The sequence below is a fragment of the Hippopotamus amphibius genome, chromosome 6, assembly GCF_030028045.1.
Source record: "Hippopotamus amphibius kiboko isolate mHipAmp2 chromosome 6, mHipAmp2.hap2, whole genome shotgun sequence".
In the NCBI taxonomy this organism is placed as follows: Eukaryota; Metazoa; Chordata; class Mammalia; order Artiodactyla; family Hippopotamidae; genus Hippopotamus; species Hippopotamus amphibius.
In genome coordinates, this window is record NC_080191.1 from 8,550,806 (window position 1) to 8,570,149 (window position 19,344).

General features: G+C 43.5%; 1 protein-coding gene across 1 annotated transcript in view; it reads right to left on the minus strand.

Moving 5' to 3' along the window:
- Window positions 1-19,137, minus strand: part of LOC130854854 (coiled-coil domain-containing protein 162-like) — a 37,862-nt gene extending 18,725 nt beyond the window's left edge. The window contains exons 1-5 of the mRNA XM_057737738.1: window positions 19,129-19,137; window positions 17,996-18,225; window positions 16,933-17,071; window positions 15,632-15,752; window positions 4,518-4,627 (exon numbers count right to left, since the gene is read on the minus strand). Coding sequence (XP_057593721.1) covers window positions 4,518-4,627; window positions 15,632-15,752; window positions 16,933-17,071; window positions 17,996-18,225; window positions 19,129-19,137 — 609 coding nt within the window. The remainder of the gene's footprint in view (window positions 1-4,517; window positions 4,628-15,631; window positions 15,753-16,932; window positions 17,072-17,995; window positions 18,226-19,128) is intronic.
- Between the last annotated feature and the right edge of the window lie 207 nt (window positions 19,138-19,344).

Sequence of the window (19,344 nt, forward strand, 5' to 3'; positions counted from 1 at the left end):
GGAAAACAGGTTGAATCTGTCTCATTCATCTCTACTATGAAACACTAAAACAGCCGCCAAAAATTGTGCTGTGGATATATGTTTATTGTCATGGAAACATGTTTATAACATACAGTCAAGTTAAAAAAGTGCACTACAACAAAAAGGCATATAGAATAATCTTATTTTGTTAAAAAAAAAAGTGCTTAAGTTTTAAAAAGTTATAAAGTTTGGAAGGAAAGACACCAAAATAACAATAGTGGTTATCAATGAATGTAAGACTATGAGTGTATTTTCTAATACACCATATTTCTATTTTCTAATATAATCATAAAATGTATATATAATTAAAATAATTATATATAAAATGTATGTGTAAATAAAACGTATATACTAATTGAAAAACAGTAAAGCTTTGGTAAAGGTTATCAACTGTAGCAGCTTGGCAGGATGCACTCAAGACATGCAGAATGGAAACAGTGATGAAAACCTGCTCACGGGGGATTTTATGAGCAGGAGCCCGGCACACAGGGGAGGCGCGCGGCCCCCCTCCCTCCCTCTCCAGGGCCTCCTCAACAGGGTCCCTCTGCGGAGGTGAGTGGGGCAATCCGTCCTGCCCCTGGAGAGTGAGCAGTAGCACCGTCAGCGTCAGCTGCTGACACCAAGGCAAAAGGCACCAAGATTCCATCCCCTGAACCTTGACTTCTTTATGGGGAAAGGGCCAAGGCTATGTGAATGAGTACTGACAAAGGAAACACTTCCCGGACAGAGTGCGATAAAGCCTGAAGCCTTGAGAAGTCATGAGACCACGCTGGAGGCCAGCAGGGTGTGGCTGGTGACCTTATCCAGGTGGGCCGGGCCCAGGGCTTGGAGTCAGCCGCAGTGACTCACTGTCCTGGACAGCAGTGCCCAAACCTCAGCATGCCAACAGGGCCCCTACAGGGCAAACACTTCTCAAACTAGCGCCTCCATGGCCACTGCACGTACAGGATCCCAAACAAACAGAAATGTAGACTTGAACCACAGTGGCCCTCTGTCATCCTCTCTTAGCCAGGATGCTATTTTAAGCAGCCAAGGATAAGCAGCCTTGGATGAGTCTGTTACACCAAAAAGGTGAGAATGGCCAGGACTCCCCTTGAGCGTCTACAGAGGCCAGAGAAATAGTGTTGCTTCCTTCCCTCAGTGGCTCTGCTGAGGCCTCAAGAGGTTGGGCTGAAAGATCAGCTCAAGGGGATAGCATAGCGGCGGTGAGCGTGAAGGCAGGGAGAGGAGTAAGGGCATCTGCCGTGGACACATGGAATGGGGACCACGTCTGAGTGGGGCAGACAGGCGGCAGTGACTGACAGGTGACAGAGAGGTTCAGGGAGACTCCCAGTTCCTGGCAGTCCCTCTCTCCAGATGAACTTTGCTTCTGCAGACGGCACTTGGCCTCCCAGAAGCAGCACCGGAGCCACCTGTGCAGCATCTGCTGTGGGACTACAGCCTACGTGCTTCTCTTGGCACAGTCCTTCTATGAGCTCTCAGAGCAATCTGTTTCCCAAAAGCCAGTGTGCAACTCACCCCTGCCTTCCTAGGTCCCTAAAAGTCAGCTCAGTGTCAAAGTGCAGCACAAAGGGGCTTCATTTGCCAACTTCCCCTAGAGGGCAGGCCCCCCGGGTTGCACAAGAACCAGAGTGACGACCGTTGGCCCAGTGCCCTCCAGGGGGCTGATTCCTTCGCCAACACTTAAACCTGAACTGTGCTGGATGGCACTGGCTGGAAGAGCACCAGACTGCCCCATGGATTCTTCTGGAGATCCAGCCTGGGGTGAAGCGTGGCAGGTGCCAGGCCTTGTTGTGGCAAAAGGCTGACCCTGCTGGCAGCAAACTGTGCTTCTGTGGTTTGCCTGCTCTCGGAGCCCTGCACAACAAGCCACCTAATGCATCTAACAGGCACACACAGGTGTTCTGATGACGTTTCTAAAACCTACATCTGCCGACAAAACACTTCAGTGACTTCCCACTGACTCTGGGATGAAATCCAAACGCGTAAGGATTGCACACAAGGCCATTCAGCATCTGACCCAGACTACCTTCACAATGTCCTCCTCTGAACTCTGCTATAACTCCCTTCCTAGGTTGCTGCCTTCCCTCCCCAGCCCTTCTTCAACTGACCAACTCCAACTTGTGCTTTAAAACTTGACCCAAACAATACCTCCTCCAGGAAGTCTTCCTTGACTACTTCCCACCCCTCCCCCAAGCTGGGTTGTGTTCCCCCTTCTCGGAGGAGGAGTAAGGGCATCTGCCGGCTTCCCCTTCTCGGAGCTCACGTAGTACCCCATTTGTGCCTCTATCAAAGTGCTTAATGTGAAGTGCTCTTTCCAGACATTGCTGGTTCACCTAACTTTTTCCGTAAGCTCTTTGAGGGCAGGGACTGTGCCTTTTGCCTTTATATCTCTAATAAAGTGTCTGAGGAAAAATAGGAGATCTAGAAACACTTGCTGGATGAGTGAATGACTCTCAGCATATGAATGGAAATGGTTCTGGAATCCACAAAATAGACTACTACAGGTCTGATTTGCAAAAAAGGTCAATCTCTAACTTCAGCCAGTGTGTTTCATATAAAATTTGGCCAAGATGTTAGAACTGACTGTGAAAGGCTGGCATTCTAGAATTTGGACAAGGAAGCAAAAATCACTAGAAACCAACATGGGTTCAAGAATAGTCAGGTCAGATTAACCTTTTCCCTCAGGAAATACAGCAGATGCAGTGTATCTGGATTTCAGCAGGACATCTGAGAAGGTTTCTTATGATGTCCTTTTGGACAAATGGAGAACATGGGCTGGCTGACAGGACAACCAGATGAGCTTCTGATCACTGAAAGACTGTGCCCAAAGTACCTGTTCAGCCTGGCGGGGACCCAGAGTGGGCAGCACAGCACTTGGGGCCTGTCCTGTCATACATTATTAAAGGCTTGAGTGAGGACACCGAGGGTAGGCTGACATGAACCTGGGAGGGAGAGGAGCATGCTGGATGCTAAAAATCCAGATTTTTAAAGATTTCAAGAGGTTCAAAGAGTGGACCAAGTTGAAGAAGAACAAGGTTAATAACATGGCAGCAGCAGGATGCCTGGAGGCCATGTGTGGGTTTCCGGTGGCTGTGAGCCTAATAAATCAGCTGTGACACGCTGCAGAGAGGTTCCCGCGTGCTGCCACTAAGACCCGACGCAGCCAAAAATAAAATAAAGTTTTTTTTTTTTTAAAAGACTGAATTTCAAAGGAAACTGAATTCACAGCTACCTACTGCAGTTAGGCTTAATTTGTCAAAGATCCTAAAATCTCTGCTACAGCCAAATATCCACATATACTCTCTTATTCTGCCTTTTCAGCAGGTTCCTTTGACTTGGAAAGGCACTTCCTGTCAATAGTAAACAGTTCAAAATTCCAAGGACCGTGTGTATGCCTGTGGTATGTATTAAATATATGTTATTGTTAAATACATATTATGTGGAATTGTTATGAGTTCAAATACATATACACACATACAAATTGTTGACACTATCTTCCTTTAGGAGAGAAAACTGGGGATGATGCAGGGGAGGAGGGGGACAAATGTTACCTTTCTGAGCTGTTATTTTTTTTTCATATTGTACATTCTAAAATGTTTTCTAGGTCGTGATTTCATAGGATATTTTGGGTTTTTCTCTTAAAATTTTTATACTAAAAAAATCAACAACAGGAAATGTTGCTAAAAATAACTCATCCATGAATTAACTCCAAGATTACTTTAAAAAACTGGCCAAATCTGAAATTCACCAACATACATATTCTAATTACTCTCCCATCTTAATTAGAAACCAGTCTTTTTCCCAAATGAAAATGGTAACCTATGATTTCTACTTTGAATTCAGCCTCTGTTTTCATATCTTCAGCTCAAGGGAGTAAGGGAAGAATTAAGAGATGTGTTGAGAGAAAGCCTTTGCTGTTTGGGTCTATGTTTTTTTTTTTTTTAAAAAGCAAGCCACACATATATATACAATGGAATATTACTCAGCTATAAAAAGGGATGAGATGGAGCTATATGTAATGAGGTGGATAGAACTACAATCTGTCATACAGAGTGAAGTAAGTCAGAAAGAGAAGGACAAATATTGTATGCTAACTCACATATACGGAATCTAAAAATGGTACTGATGAACTCAGTGACAAGAACAAGGATGCAGATACAGAGAATGGACTGGAGAACTCGAGGTATGGGAGGGGGCGGGGGGTGAAGGGGAAACTGAGACGAAGTGAGAGAGTAGCACAGACATATATATACTACCAACTGTAAAATAGTCAGTGGGAAGTTGTTGTATAACAAAGGGAGTCCAACTCGAGGATGGAAGATGCCTTAGAGGACTGGGGCGGGGAGGGTGGGGGGGACTCGAGGAGGGGGGGGAGTCAAGGAAGGGAGGGAATACGGGGATATGTGTATAAAAACAGATGATTGAACCTGGTGTACCCCCCCCCCCAAAAAAAAGCAAGCCACATTCTAGAATGACTAATTTTCAATACATACCTCTAGTCCGCCATCCTGGTAATTCTCCAGTAATCTCTGTACAAAATTTTCAACTATTTGTGGCCTGATAACTGAAAAGTTTTCCTTCATGACTTGGTGTTTCCAAAGATCTAGGGGAGAAATATACCAACACTAGTATCAGGAAACATCAAACAACCATTAATAGCTATGAGATGGCAACTGTCTGAGACATAACACTGGACACAAGCTGTCATTTCCAAATACGCAAAAACTAATGGGCGAGGCAGGGGAGGGGAGGAGATGGTTGAGGACACGAGATCCTCCAGAACATGGGAATAAGGAAGATCTGGAGAAGCACCTCTGAAATCTAGTGAACAGTATTTTGTTACCATAACTAAAAATCCCAAATCAAATGTAATTATTGATCCTATATGACATCTGTTCTTATCAAGTCCCTATAAGTATCTGGACAATTATTTTGACCTAACACAACTATCAGAAATAAATGAAGAGATTTTATACTTATCTATTTAAGTACATTCCTAGTGTTACAAGGCAAAATTAATTTGAATACAGAGTTAATAAAAAAAGAGGAGGAAATCCACAAGAGAGAAGGAAAAGTCACAGATTAGCTATGTTGAGAGCTGCAGAATACAAACTTTAGCTCCTGGATTGAAGAAGCAACAGGGCTGACATACGCAACGAGGCTTATACACAGTTATTCACAGTAGCATTGTTTAGACAGCAAAAACTTAGACACAACACACAAACTGTGGTGCATCCTTCCAATGGGATAGTATGCAGCTGTAAAAAAAGAGAAGAATTTCTCCATGTACTGATGTGAAAAGAACCACAGGTTGTTAAGTGGAAAATGCAAGGTGTAGAACAGTGGATATCTTTTATAAGAAAGATATAGAAAATACAATAAAAGAAGAGACCATGCCCTCAAGCCTATTCAAGGTCATTGCTCCAATTATTTGGCTTTCTCTGACATCATCATTTCTCCCCTCTTTCCTAGATCATTCACAATAGCACGCTTTATTGCTCCCACCTCATAAAAATCCTTAACTTGACCCCATTTCCCCTGCCAGCTTTGCCTCATTTCTTTGCTCCCTTGTTAGCAAAATTCTCAGAAAGAGATGTCCACGCTTATTGTCTGTGACTTCTCTTGACATCTTTCTTAGATCCACTCACCCAGCTTTTACCTTCAGCACTTCACTGAAACTAATTTTATCATAAACACCAGTGACCTCAACATGGCTAAAGCCAGTGGTTTTACTTGACTGCCAGTAACATTTTACACAATTTTTCACTTCCCCCTGCTTGAGAAACTTCCATCACCAGACATTGGGAAACCACCCTGTCCTAGTTTTCCTCTACCTCACTGTTCCCTGTAGGTTTCTTTTGCTGGTTCTCCTCCTGCCCCCACCCCCACCCCCAGCTCTTACATTAGAGTGTCCTAGGACTCAGCCCTTTTTTCTTCTATCTACACTCACCCCCTTGGCTATCTCAACTAGTATCATGGCTAAATACCATCTATATGCTGACAATCTTCAAATTTAGATCTAATACCCACTTGGCATCTCTTCTTGGATGTCTGAAAGGCATTTCAAACTTCACTGGTGCATGTTAAATTTCTGATCTCCCCTCCCTAAATTGCCATCTCAGCTGATGGCAATTCAGTTCTCCCAATTGTTCAGGTCAAAAGTCTTGGAGTCATCATGGACTCTTCTCTTTTTCCCAAACCCAATACCCAATCCATCAATGACTGCTTCAAAAATATGCCCAGAATCTTACCACTTAATACTTGCACTGCTCCCTACCTTGTTTGATTCACCATCTCCTCTTGCTTGGATTATTGTAATAGCCTCAAAACTAGCCTTTTCCTTCTTCTACCCCCTTTTCCCAACAAAGCAGCCAGAGAGATGCTATTCAAATATGTCAGACCATTCCACTCTGAATCTGCGAAAGGGTCCCCATCACATTCAGAGTAAACACTAAAGTCCTTGTGAGGTCCTGCATGATCTGTCATCCTTTCATGCTTCCTCTCTGACTTCATGTCCTACTACTCTCCCTCACTCCCTCCAGCCACACGTGGGTCTTTGCTGTTCCATAAATATGACAGGCATGCTCTGCTTCGGGCCTTTGTATGGGCTGTCTTTCTGTCTGGAATGCTCTTCCCCCAGATACCCACATAGCTAACTCTCTCACCTTCTTCAACTCTGCTCAAAATGTCACTTTCTCAGTGACGTCTATCCTGACCATCCTGTTCAAAATTACAATGTGCCCCTTCAAACCTCCACACCACCATCCTCCTCGCTCCATTATTTTCTTATTTCTTATGTTCATTGATTACTGTCTGTCTACCCCCTTCTAGATGATAGATTCCATGAGAGTAAGGATTTTTACTCCATGACAGTAGTTAGGATGTACAGTAGTCCTCCCTTATTTGTGGTTTCACTTTCTGCAGTTTTAGTTACCCGTGGTCAACTGTAGTATGCAAATATTGAATGGAAACTTGAGGAAACAAACAATTCATCAGTTTGACACTGAGCACTTGTTTGAGTAGTATGATGACATCTCGCACCATCCTGCTCTGCTCCACCCCACCCCACCCAGGATGCCCAACCAGTAACATAGTCTTCTCCTGACATCCAACCATGGGCGTCATAATGGCTTGATGATCCCAGGAACTCTTGAAGCAGATAATCCTCCTTCTGACCTATCGTCAGAAGGTCAATAGAAGCCTAGGGCTAAATCAGGATGCCAACATCATCTACCTCACTTCCTCTCATCATGTAGGCATTTTATCATCTTATACCATCACAAGAAGAAGGGTAAGTACAGTACAATATTTTGAGAGAGACCACATAACTTATTTACAACATATTGTTATAATTGTTCAATTTTATTATTAGTTATTATTGTTAATTTCTTACTGTGCCTAACTTATAAATTAAACTTTATCATAGGTATGTATGTATAGAAAAAAACATAGTATATATATTGGGTTTGGTACTATCCCTGGTCTCAGGCATCCACTAGGGGTGTGGAAACATACTCTGCACAGAAAAGGAGGGAATATTGTATGCCCAAAACAGTGTTTAAAACATGTAGCCTAGAAAATAGCAAGTGCTTAGGAAATAGGTATTGAATAAAAGAATGAATTAGTATACATATAAAAAGCACTGAAAAGATATATTAAAAACTGAAGAAGATGATTACATAGGGGTAGCAGAAGGGGGTCAATGGTGGCAACGAGCCTTCTAAATATATATGTCTTATGTCATTTTGAGTTTTGAGTCAGGTGAATGTATTATCTGTTAAATAAAGTCAAATTTAAAAATAATATGACAGTGCTGGAACAATGAAGTATGTCAACACTCCTTAACTTCCATACGGGAGAGCAAAAGTACTTGTGTATGTTAATTATGTTGGGTGGGGCCTACTTCCTTGTGTATGGCCCCAGGAGAGTCTTTTTTTTTTTTCAATTGAGGTATAATTCACCTACAACACTGTGTTAGTTCCAGGTGCACAGCACAGTGATTCAATAGTTCTATACATTACAAAACGATCACCGCCATAAATCTAGTTACCATCTGTCACCATACACAGTTATTACAATATTATTAACTATGCTCTACATTTCATCCCTGTGACGCACTTATTGTGTAACTGGAAGGTTGTACCTCTTAACTTCCCTCACCTCTTTCTCTCCTCTTTCCACTTCAGGGAAGTCTTGAAACTAAGAGAGACCTGTGGCATCAGAGGTAGGAGCCTAGCCCTGCCCCACTCCCTCTTCAGCTAAGGGTGAGGCTGGCCATCAGCAAGTGCTACCCACAGGGCCTCTCCCTGCCCCCAGCTGTTTCTGATTTTAGATGAGATTTCCTACTCATACTTTCATTTTTCTGACAGGAGACTCAATGCACACAAGAGAAAGTGTCCAGCAAAATCCTCCCAGAAATGTGGATCTGACAGAAGAGGAGCCTCTGTATTTGTACTTACTATTATTTACTGGGGCTTCTGTTTTTCAAAATGGAATTCCACATTTCTTCTACAATTGGCTACTTTCCATCATAGACAAATAAATCTGATTTTGCTTTTTCTTCAGAATAATAAAGGTGAATAGATGTATTACCACTGTCCTAACATAGTTAAAGTAGAAAATCCAAAAGAGTTAATGTTGTGCCTAGAAATTCATGCTTCTAAGATGTTTAAGACTTTCATAGGTCTAAACTTTGACAAGACAAAGTTCATGTATATCTCAGAAATTTTCAGATAAGAAATTGAATACTTTTTCCAGGGTACTCTCCTAGCAGGTCTCTGGCTCACAGATAAGCCTGGCAAAGGGCCACACACTTCCAGTTTGGGGACCTTCACCTGGAAGAGCCCACAGAGCTGGTCTGGGGTTTAGCTATGGGCTCAGCTGATGGGGGAATATTTTACGAAAGTGTTGGGAAATCTTCCTGGAATGCTTTCTCCTCCCGAGTTCAAGTTCAGACATGCGTCTGCATCTGTAGGCAGGAGTCAGTAGGCAGGAGTAAGGGGATGTCAGGGTGCGTAGAATTCATCCAAGAGAAGCAGTTCTTGGTCAGGTGGTGTAGGTGTTTTTCCAAATGTGTCGCATTTTCAGTGCGTGTGTGGTCATAGCTTCCTTAGGATGGAGCATGGAGGTGGGAGGGAGACAGCACGCTGGGGTTTCAATTAGGGTTTTTTCTTCCCTCTCACTCTGTTCCCAGGTCATTTGACTTGAGGAAACTTTGACTTCCTGGGGGTCAAACCACTTCCCCTCTCCTCCCCTCTGAACACCGCCCACCCCCGGCCCCCTCCCTCTAGGAAGGGCACCGGGGTGTGGTAGCACTTCACTTCTCTATGGCAACCACTAACCCCCAGCTCCCGAGTGGTCCCTGCGTCCTAAGCCAAGGCAGAACTGAAACTTGAAGGCATGCAACTGCCAATCATGGTTGTTCTCTTGACCATAGGATGGCGGCGGGGCAGTGGGTAGGTTGAAAACCTTATTGCTTAAGCATATGTATGAATTTTGTACTCCTGTGTTTCTCAAACTGCTCCCCAAAACACTAGTTCTTTGAGTTGATGAAAGATATTCCCAAGGGAATAAAAGGGTTCTGTGGTCAAATAAATTCAAAGAACATTTCATTCTCTCTCTGGGGATGCACAATGCACAGTAGGATAGTAAAGGCTCTGAGAAGGTCTGGAGTAAGGGAACATTTCTAACATTATTTACTCCTAGTTTCCCAAACTTATTTTTTTTATTGGAATATAATTGCTTTACACTCTTGTACCAGTTTTTGAGGTACACCAAAGTCAATCAGCTGTATTTATACACATATCCCCATATTCCCTCCCTCCAAACTTGTTTTTTAAAAGCAAATAAAACCCTTCTTCCCTAACCCCTGCAAAACACAGTAGAAATCCTCCTGTCCAAGGCAATCAAGACTAAGAGTTTGTTGGTCAATCATAAGAAGTCTGTTAAACCAGAGAAAGCTTAAAAAATGGCAGGCACTATCTTAAATATTTTATTTAAATTAAAAATACATAAATACACAAACACTTGGCAGTCTTCTAACACAGAGCCTAGACTTTTTCTTTGTATGTACCCACTCACTGGAGTTCTGTACCATCTTTCTTCTATAAATCATAATACATAGTGTGTCTGTAATTTCTAGTGTGTGTGTGTGTGTTTGGTTTGTTTCTTTTTATGGAGAGAAATCTTAAAGACCATGAAACAATCCGAATGCATCATTTTTTGTTTTTTTTAAAAGAAGTTTTAGGTTCACAGAATAATTGAACAGAAAATTCAGAGAGTTCCCATAAATCCTCTGCAGCCTCACCGAAAACACACAGTCTCCCTGACGATCAACATCCCACACCAGTGTGGTACCTCTGCTACAACTGATGAACCTGCATCGACACATCATTATCATCCAAAGTCCACAGTGTACATTACGATTCACTCTTGTGAAACCATGGGTTTGACAAATGTATAATGGCATGTGTCCACCACTGTAGTATCATACACAATAGTTCCATTGCCCGACAAATCCTCTGTGTTCTGTTTATTCACTCTTCTCTCCTCTCTCAACTGCTGGCAACCACTTATCTTTTCACTGTTTCCATAGTTTTTCTTTTCTTGAATGTCACATAGTTGGAATCATACAATATGTAGCCTTTTCAGGTTGGCTTCTTTCACTCAGTAATATGCATTTAAGCTTCCTTCGTGTCTTTTCATGATCTAATAGCTCATTTCTTTTAAGTGTTCAGTAATATTCCATTGACTGAGTAGTACCATAGTTTATCTATTTCAACTTAGTTTTTATAGAACAGATCTTTCTTTTTGTACTCTTATTTCATTGGTTTACATAATAATTAAATTACTCACACACAATGACAAGTAAAACCGACACAAACAGGTTTGGAGCAAACAATGATCAAGGAAGCTAGGTAAACATATGCAACCCAAAGGCTGTGATTAGTGAGTACTTTGCTGGCTTGTGTTACCAAGGGAACGGAAAGCTTCAGGTGATCCATGCGTCTGTTAGTGAAGTGGGGTTCGGAGAACTACTGCATCAACATGTTGAGGAGTTCGTATTCCAGCACACACTGCTGGGGAAATGCTGACTTAGCCCATGTTCTCCCAAATGTTTTGATTGTGCTTCCTTTAAGAAAAGCATTTTTATTCACTCACTTTTAACGTATGTCTGTTTATGTATTCATAACTACCTCCAGTACCATCACTGGCTAATACTGCAAAGCATGACGCATGGGGTGAGATTCATCAACAGTGAGACTGAATTTCCATCCACATTCCCAATAGTTTCTTCCACTTAAACAAATTTCTTGTCTGACTTCTTAGATGTGATTAGGTTATCTTTTTTAACCTCATAATGTGGCCAAAGATAAGCATGTACTCGGATTAGAACTGTCAACCCTACTTTTTCTTATTATTCTCTTGTGGATTACCTCCTGTGGTCACTTCATAACACCTTAGTGTAGAGTAGAACATGGGCTTCTTACACACGGATGCAGTCTATTTAGAAGTTCTAGTCATTTTCTTCCCACACCCCTGGGATGTGTGCCTCCACTTTGGAGACTGCTAGCCTTATACATGCTCAGAGAAATTTAGAAAATCCATTAAAAATGACGTCAATGCCAAAATGTCAAAGATGGGGAATGGCAGAGGCTTGTTGAATCAGTGGAGCCCACCTCTCTGTCAAGCAAGCGCTGAGGCTGGGTGAGGATGTCTGGGGCTGCCTTTGATCACTCTCAGGGGACCACAAGCTACCAAGAACTAGCACCAGACCAGGTACGGCTGCCACATGTTCAGATGCTCACTGACAAACTGGAGGCTCATTCAGAAGCTGTTTAAAAGGATTAAGCTCCAAGACAAGGTGAGGAGGGGGAAAGGAAATTGTAGAGAAATATCCAAGCCTGTGACGTCCCCTGTTCTCAACACTCTGCATTCCCAACGCCCTCTGGAGAAACACTGAGCCCGAGCTAACCTTGACCACAAAGGGTGATCTCTGCACGAAGAAGCAGCCCCTGCTGGAAGCTCAATCCACTATGGCTTACTGCTGAGATGAGCAGCAGCTGAGTGGGAATTCCAAGGTTTTATTACCCTCTCCACGTACCCAGCCCACAGAGGTCTCGGGAAGACTAAGTCGGAGAACATAAAAGCGCCCCTGGCACACGGTGGGGACTCCATCACTTGTACTGGGGGAGAAAACCCGGGCGTCCACACCGAATCATGCTGAACAGACCCAAAACAAAAACCAACAATAACAAAACACCCTCTCTGTTGGCAATTATTTTACAAATCTTATGAGTACAGAATCTGAACAAGACTTTAGAATTGGCCAGTATACTCTAGCGAAAGTAAGGTTTGGTAATATGCACCTTACCACCATCAAAAATAACTCTCCCCTTCCTCTCTGCCTGACTCCCTCTGGCCCCTCACTGAGGGCCCCTTCCAAGCACAGCTGACGAGCACCCTGCACCAGACAGCACACAGCACAGCTGTGAAGCAGAGACACTTCCGCCCCGGGGCCCCCACCCGGACGTCTCATAAGAATCACAGCCGTGAGACATGCAGATGGTTGCACCTGCCATGTGCTTGTGGATTTTCTCCAAGGACTCAGAAGGGAGCCGCCTGGATGCACCAAACACAGCACAAACAACAGATGCTTTGTGTCCTGTTAAATGTTCTCTAATCAGAGCTCAACCACACTTGACTCTGGTGACATTCAGAGACACCCAGTTCGTGGGGACTTGCCCTCTGACTGCACGCGTTTTCCCAAAGTCCTCTTACAGAATTCAGTTACTCGAAGCAGTGATAAAACCACAGTGTCTTAGATAAGGACAGAGGTTATTAATTAACATTACAGTGTCTGTGGACCTTGTCTCAAAAGGAAGCCCTAATTTATTTTGTTAGTCAGACAATTCCCCTTAGCTCAAAGGTTGTAGATCTTCCTACAGAACTAGCAGGAGTTAGGAGTAGACACTGTAGTTCAGAAAGGACCAGCCACATAATCTATGATGCCCCATGAAAAATAAAAATGCAGCCCTTGTTCAAAAAGCAGGAAAAAAGTGCCACTAAAGGTACTAACATATAAAGTGTTTTTCTTTCTTCTGCAGTCTCTCCCTTGACCTGTCGTTGTGTTTTTGTTTTTGATGTTGGCTCCCGGGCATGGGGATGCTCGCAGGGCATGCACGACCTTCGTAGGCACCAGGGGCCCCGCCCTGTGACTGCTGCATGAATGCACGTGATCTACTAGCTATAGGACAGAAGCTCACGCCCTAGCCAGGGGCGAAGCAGATGAGCCGGGGGTCTCCTCTCCCACAGGCCCATCGCTCCTATCTACTGTGGATGGGCAGCCTCAAGGGTAGTGCCACCTCTGCCCAGGGATGGGCAACCAGCTCACTCCCACTGAGTCACCCATCAAACATACTATGGTGCTGCCAGTCTGGGGTCCTTGAGATGCTTCCAGGCATGCCCCACACATGCCCTCACTGTGCTCAGGCCCCCACTGGGGTGGGGAGTGGCAGCGATAGCTGGAGGGGGATGGTGGGGGGCAGGTTAGGGGTGCCTGGGGTACCAGAGAGCAGAGGAGCAGGCAGCTGAGAGCTCCCCCTGGCAAGGTGGGGAGACAGCAGGACTGGGGGTGAGCCTAGGCTACAAGCCTTTGGTGCCTGCTCCATCGACTCTCTGACGCCACTTACAAAATACAAATTCTAAGTTAAAATGAAGCCTATCAAGCTTCTCCTGTAAGTAATAACATGAGTACACCAGGCTTGCCTGCTCCGACTGCAGCCCCAGGAAATATGGGAACAGTTCAGGGACCAAGTCCTGGTAATGCTTCGTCATCAAGTCACAGCAAAGCTTCTAATGTTGCTGTAAAATTGGCAGAAAGCAAAGTAAGTGTTACAGTGGAAGCCAGCGCAGATAGCTCGAAGACAGACAAGAAATTGCAAATTCAAGAAAAAGCAGCGCAGGAGGTAAAACTGGCCTTTAAGCCATTTTATCAAAATAAAGATATCACCAAGGAAGAATATAAAGAGATTGTATGAAAAGCAGTAGATAAAGTTTGTCACAGTAAGAGTGGAGAAGTAAATTCTACTAAAAGTGGCAAATCTGGTTGAAGCCTATGTGGACAAATACAAACATTCACGGAAGGGAAGCCAAAAGAAAACTCTAGAAGAACCTGTGTCTACTGATAAAAACATAGGCTGAAATGGGGAGCACGAAAGAGGACACTGTCAAGATACCTGCAAAGTGCAATTTCAACATGTACCCTTAACGGAAAATCATACATAACTGTGATTGAAAGTTGGTTTTGATAAAATTATTTTTTTAATGTAGGATATAAAGTTTTGTTCTAAATAAATATAGTTCTGCACCATAAATAAATAAAAAATAAATACATAAATAAATAAATACATAAATAAATGAATGAATGAATAAATAAAGCGGAAAATGCAGCCTATCAAGACAGCACCTACAGGGCATTAAGCCCCAAGTGCCCCTGTGACAGCCCTGTGCCAGGGCGCCGGCCACCTGCCCATTAAGTCACCCTGACTTCAGACCTCAGGCCAGGAAACAATTCTGATTGTCTTCCCACCCCAATATGTATTTCTAAAATATATATTCATATACACATAGATAAGAAAAAAACTTTATGTGTTTCCCCCATTTCAACTCTATTTCAGTTATGAGTTAATCAGCAGAGACTGAAGTTTACAAATGTTTTCTATTTAAAAGCCCTTTAAGTCATGAATATATACCAAAACGTTAAAAATACTTCTCTCTGAGCACAGGGAACTATAGTCGATATCTTGTAATAAACTACAATGGAAAAAAATCTGATAAAGGATATATATAACTGAATCACCAGAAACCAATACAGCATTGTAAATTAACTACACTTCAGTAAAAAAAATTTTTTTTAAAGTACTTATTTCGGGCTTCCTAGGTGGCGCAGTGGTTGAGAATCCGCCTGCCAATGTAGGGGACACGGGTTTGAGCCCTGGTCCAGGAAGATCCCACACGCCGCAGAGCAACTAAGCCCGTGCGCCACAACTACTGAGCCTGTGAGCCACAATCATTGAGTCCATGTGCTGCAACTACTGAAGCCCCTGCGCCTAGAGCCCATGCTCCGCAACAAGAGAAGCCACGGCAATGAGGAGCCCGCACATCACAACGAAGAGTAGCCCCCACTCACCACAACTAAAAAGAAGATGCCTTTGAGGACTGGGGCGGGGAGGGTGGGGGGAGCTTGGGGGGGGCGTCAAGGAAGGGAGGGAAGATGGGGATATGTGTATAAAAACGGATGATTGAACCTGGTGTACCCCCCCAAAAAATAAATAAATAAATAAATAAATAAATAAATAAATAAATAAAAAGAAAGCCTGCACACAGCAAAGACCCAACACAGCCAATAAAATAAATAAATAAATTTAAAAAATAAATAAAGTACTTATTTCTTGGGCCAAGGTGGTAAAAAGTAATTTTTATACTATTTTCTGGGCACTGTAGTGTTTTTGTTTTTCCATGAATATGGACACATGGATTCCTTTCATAATTAGGAAAAAATAATAAAAAAGTAATTTTATAAAGTAATAAAATAAACATACTTTACCTGTCGGGAGAGTATGCTGCTCCTTGGACTTTTCTGATACAACCAGTGTTATCTCTCTGTTGACTTTTCTTAACACCTCCTGGATCATATGAATTTCAAGATTTTCCAGAAGTTTCTGAAGCTAGAGTAAACAGTTTGAGAGTCACTCTTCACTATTAGCTTATACTCTAGGCTCCTAAATTCTTGCCTAAGGGCCCTGGGCTGGGTCCTGTCCTTTTGCAACTCCCTCCTGGGGAAGAGGAAAGGATTTCTTTTTTGGGGTTCCCAAGTGGGGTACATGCACCATTTTGGAGATGGACATCTTTTCTTCCTGGTCCACATCTTGATCGATAAAACATATCCCTTTTTACCACATTCTGCTAAATTGCCAAGTGCTCAATGAGTGACCTCTTGTGTTTTGGAGTCTCCAAATGTGGCCAGGAATTTTATGAGCTGTTATTATAAAAAGCACTTAGGTCTGAAACTCAATTTAGATACCAAAGAGTATTTCACAGGAAGATTTAAAACTCCACACACGACCAAGAAAAAACTCTGTTCCGATACCCATGAGCCCTTACTCTACCCATTATGCTTGCAAAAGCCCACGTTTCTCCCTGTCGGAAGGCCCGGGTGCTAGAGAGGAAGCAGAGTTCAGAAGGGTAAGCCGTGGGCTTGGGCCTGGGCTGTATGTGGAGGAGGGGGAGTGCCGAGTCCTCCTGGATGCTCAGTAGACATGCATCTCTGCACTTACACCCAACCAGCTGAGTCTCTGTTCCCTGTGACGATAAGCACAGCCAGGCAGAGCCTGTGTCCCAGGACCAAGGGGAACTAACACTTGGGAAAACAATCCCTCCACGTAGACCATCAGCATACCCCAAATAGACCAGTACACACATTGTGTTGTCTTATTCTTGGAAAAACAATCACAGGAGCTATTTTAAATATTCCACTTCCATGAGTGTGCTTATTGGCGGGGTGGGGAGGGGCGGGGGGAGATACTTGTGGGCTGGATTTTACGTTTAAGATGCTAGTGGTTATGTTTTCTATCGCCTTTTTTGCAGTGGTGCACTTTAATTTGAGGAAAATAAAAATATGAAAACCTAGACTTACAGAACCGAGACATTAGGGGTTAGTTATTTGCTTAATCAAAGCCCCACATACCTTTAAATACTTAGTTTCCTCGGAGTCTGTTCAGCAATTTACAAACCCTCAATTTACACTTACCTTCTTAGAAAAAACACCACTTGGGTATATCTGCAGTTCTACATGCTAATACCATAAAGCAAATTTTCAAGCCAAGTTTAGAATAACTCCTGCCCTACCTGTTGGGTTTTTATTTCAATTTCTGAAGCTCCTTTGGGGGGAAGAATAGACTGACTACTTATTATAAGTCCTTCAAATTCATCTTCTGTCCCCATCTGCCTAGCTATAGCTTTCATGCTGGGGTAGAGAATGTCAGTTCTATTAAAGGAGAGAGACAAAAATTAGCAAACAAACATATCTTTCCTCGTTCAGATTCTCTGACAATTCTTTTCATTCATGTTCTGTTTCCTGTCATCATGCATAAACTACCCAACTCATCACAGACCCTCACATTGACATCTAAATCCACCACAGTTGCCATTCCCTTAGTCAATTTTAAACCCTGAGGCCTTTTCCCATGGGGCACATTCAATTTCATTCTTCAAAATATTGACAAGTCTTCTCCCTTCCTATTCACTAGAAAAGCTGTCATAACTCATAAGATAGACAGTTTAGACTAGGCCACCAAAGTGAGCCCTAAGGTCCTCAGGAAGGTGCAGGGTGGTGGGTGGGTGCTTAGTGAATGCTTGTTTGGTAACAGACACGTGGCAGAAGCCGTGTGTCTTTCCTGCAAGTTAAGTCATCCCAGCCAGGGCTTGAAGCTGAGAAAACAACCCAGCATTCTCCAGACTGAACACCTCATGCTGCACTATGTCGTACCCTTGGCTGTGATGCCTGAAGCTCTCAGAGACTCGTCAGACTCGGGTCTAATGGGGCAGACAGTGGGGAGGAGGGCATGCCAGCGGCACTTTCCACTCAATGTTCTCTGGGATCCTGTGAGCCAAAAAGCTTAGAGTCAGCACCAAAGGGACACTTCAGAAGCACCAGTTTCCAGGAACAGAGCTCTGGGTAAATGATATACAGTGTTGCTCAGTGGAATCCAGGGCTGTCCCTGCAGTCAGCAGAACTCAGCTTTTCCTATAAAACACTGCTTATAGAGACACACTGCCCAGCTTCCTTTGTGATCAGTGAGGCTAGGTGTTCTAGATTCATGGACCAAATATCACCCTCAGAGCAAGGGCAGTAATCTGCCAGATCCCAGGTTCCACTCCTTCACATGAATTTCCCCTGAGCAACACTCACCCATAGAGCTCTGAGAACTGTTTGTGGAAAGAGGGAGAATTGATGTCCTGGCCTCGCAGCTTGAGTTGGCCCCAGTGCTCCTTTAGCACTTCCAGTTGCTTCCATAGCACCAGAAATGATCTCAGCAAAGCAAGGGATGTCACTGCATCACATGGGGCCCCCAGCAGCTTGGAGGCCTTTGGGCTGCTTTGGAACTGACTTCTGAATCCTGGCACTCTGGACAAATCTGGCTGAAAGCATTACAGAAATTCTTTTTTGTTAATCATAGACTACTAAAGGATAACCTTTTACATGCAGCTCATGCAGAATGAAGTCTTTGGAGAATGACTTTTCTCCCAGGGAGGATGGTTTACAGGCCAGCAACACAGGCAGAGCTTAGAGGGGATAAGCATCCTTCCTGAGCAGACAGTATATAGAAAGGAGAGAAATGTCTCCATTTCAAATTTCTGTTTGAGTTGTGAACCACTCACTTTAAAACTCTTTTACTTGGGTGCTAACATTTTATCTGCCTTTGAAAAACAGAGCCTTTCATGTTTAGCCTCTGCATTTTATTTTTTTTTTATTATTATTATTTTTTTTGGCACACGGGCTTAGTTGCTCCGCGGCATGTGGGATCTTCCCAGAGCAGGGATCGAACTCATGTCCTCCGCATTGGCAGGCAGACTCCCAACCACTGCACCACCTAGGAAGCCCAGCCTCTGCATTTTAGAAAGCGGTCTTCAACACACTCAAGACTTGACAACCCATCACGGTAGAGCTATATTATAACCTTAAATTTGGGATCTTACCCATTTTTATGGATAAGGAAACGGAAACGTTTCCTTATCTGGTCTTTTAAAAGTTAGGCAGAGAGCGTGTCTCTTGATTTGAATTTATTATTCAATGGGCAATTTTACTTTAAAATTATGATTTGTTCATTCATTCATTGGTGCTTTCCTTAAATGTTTGTCGAGGGGCTTCTGTGAGCCCTGGAGGATGTGGAGGGAACAAGGTTTTCAGGTCCCTGCTCTCCCACACCAGCGATGTGAGGGCCAGGGCTACCCAGAGGGTGACAGACAGAACGGGGACGTGTATCCTGCCTCAGCCTGCAGACGGTGTCTCAGCTATAGGGAAAGGAGCTTTCCTTTGCAGACCTGGACCATGATGTCATGACAGGAAGGGACTCAGAGGACATTCAGTTAACAGCACCTTGAACACTCAAGTTTTCTGGCCAGGAATAAGAAGAACCACCACCTGGTGTAATTGGACCCTAGATCAATGCTATTAACATACGGCGGGGAAAACATATGGGGGTAGGGATGGGGGGGTGGGGCTGCCAGAAGAAGAGTTGGTCAGAGGAAGAACGGGCA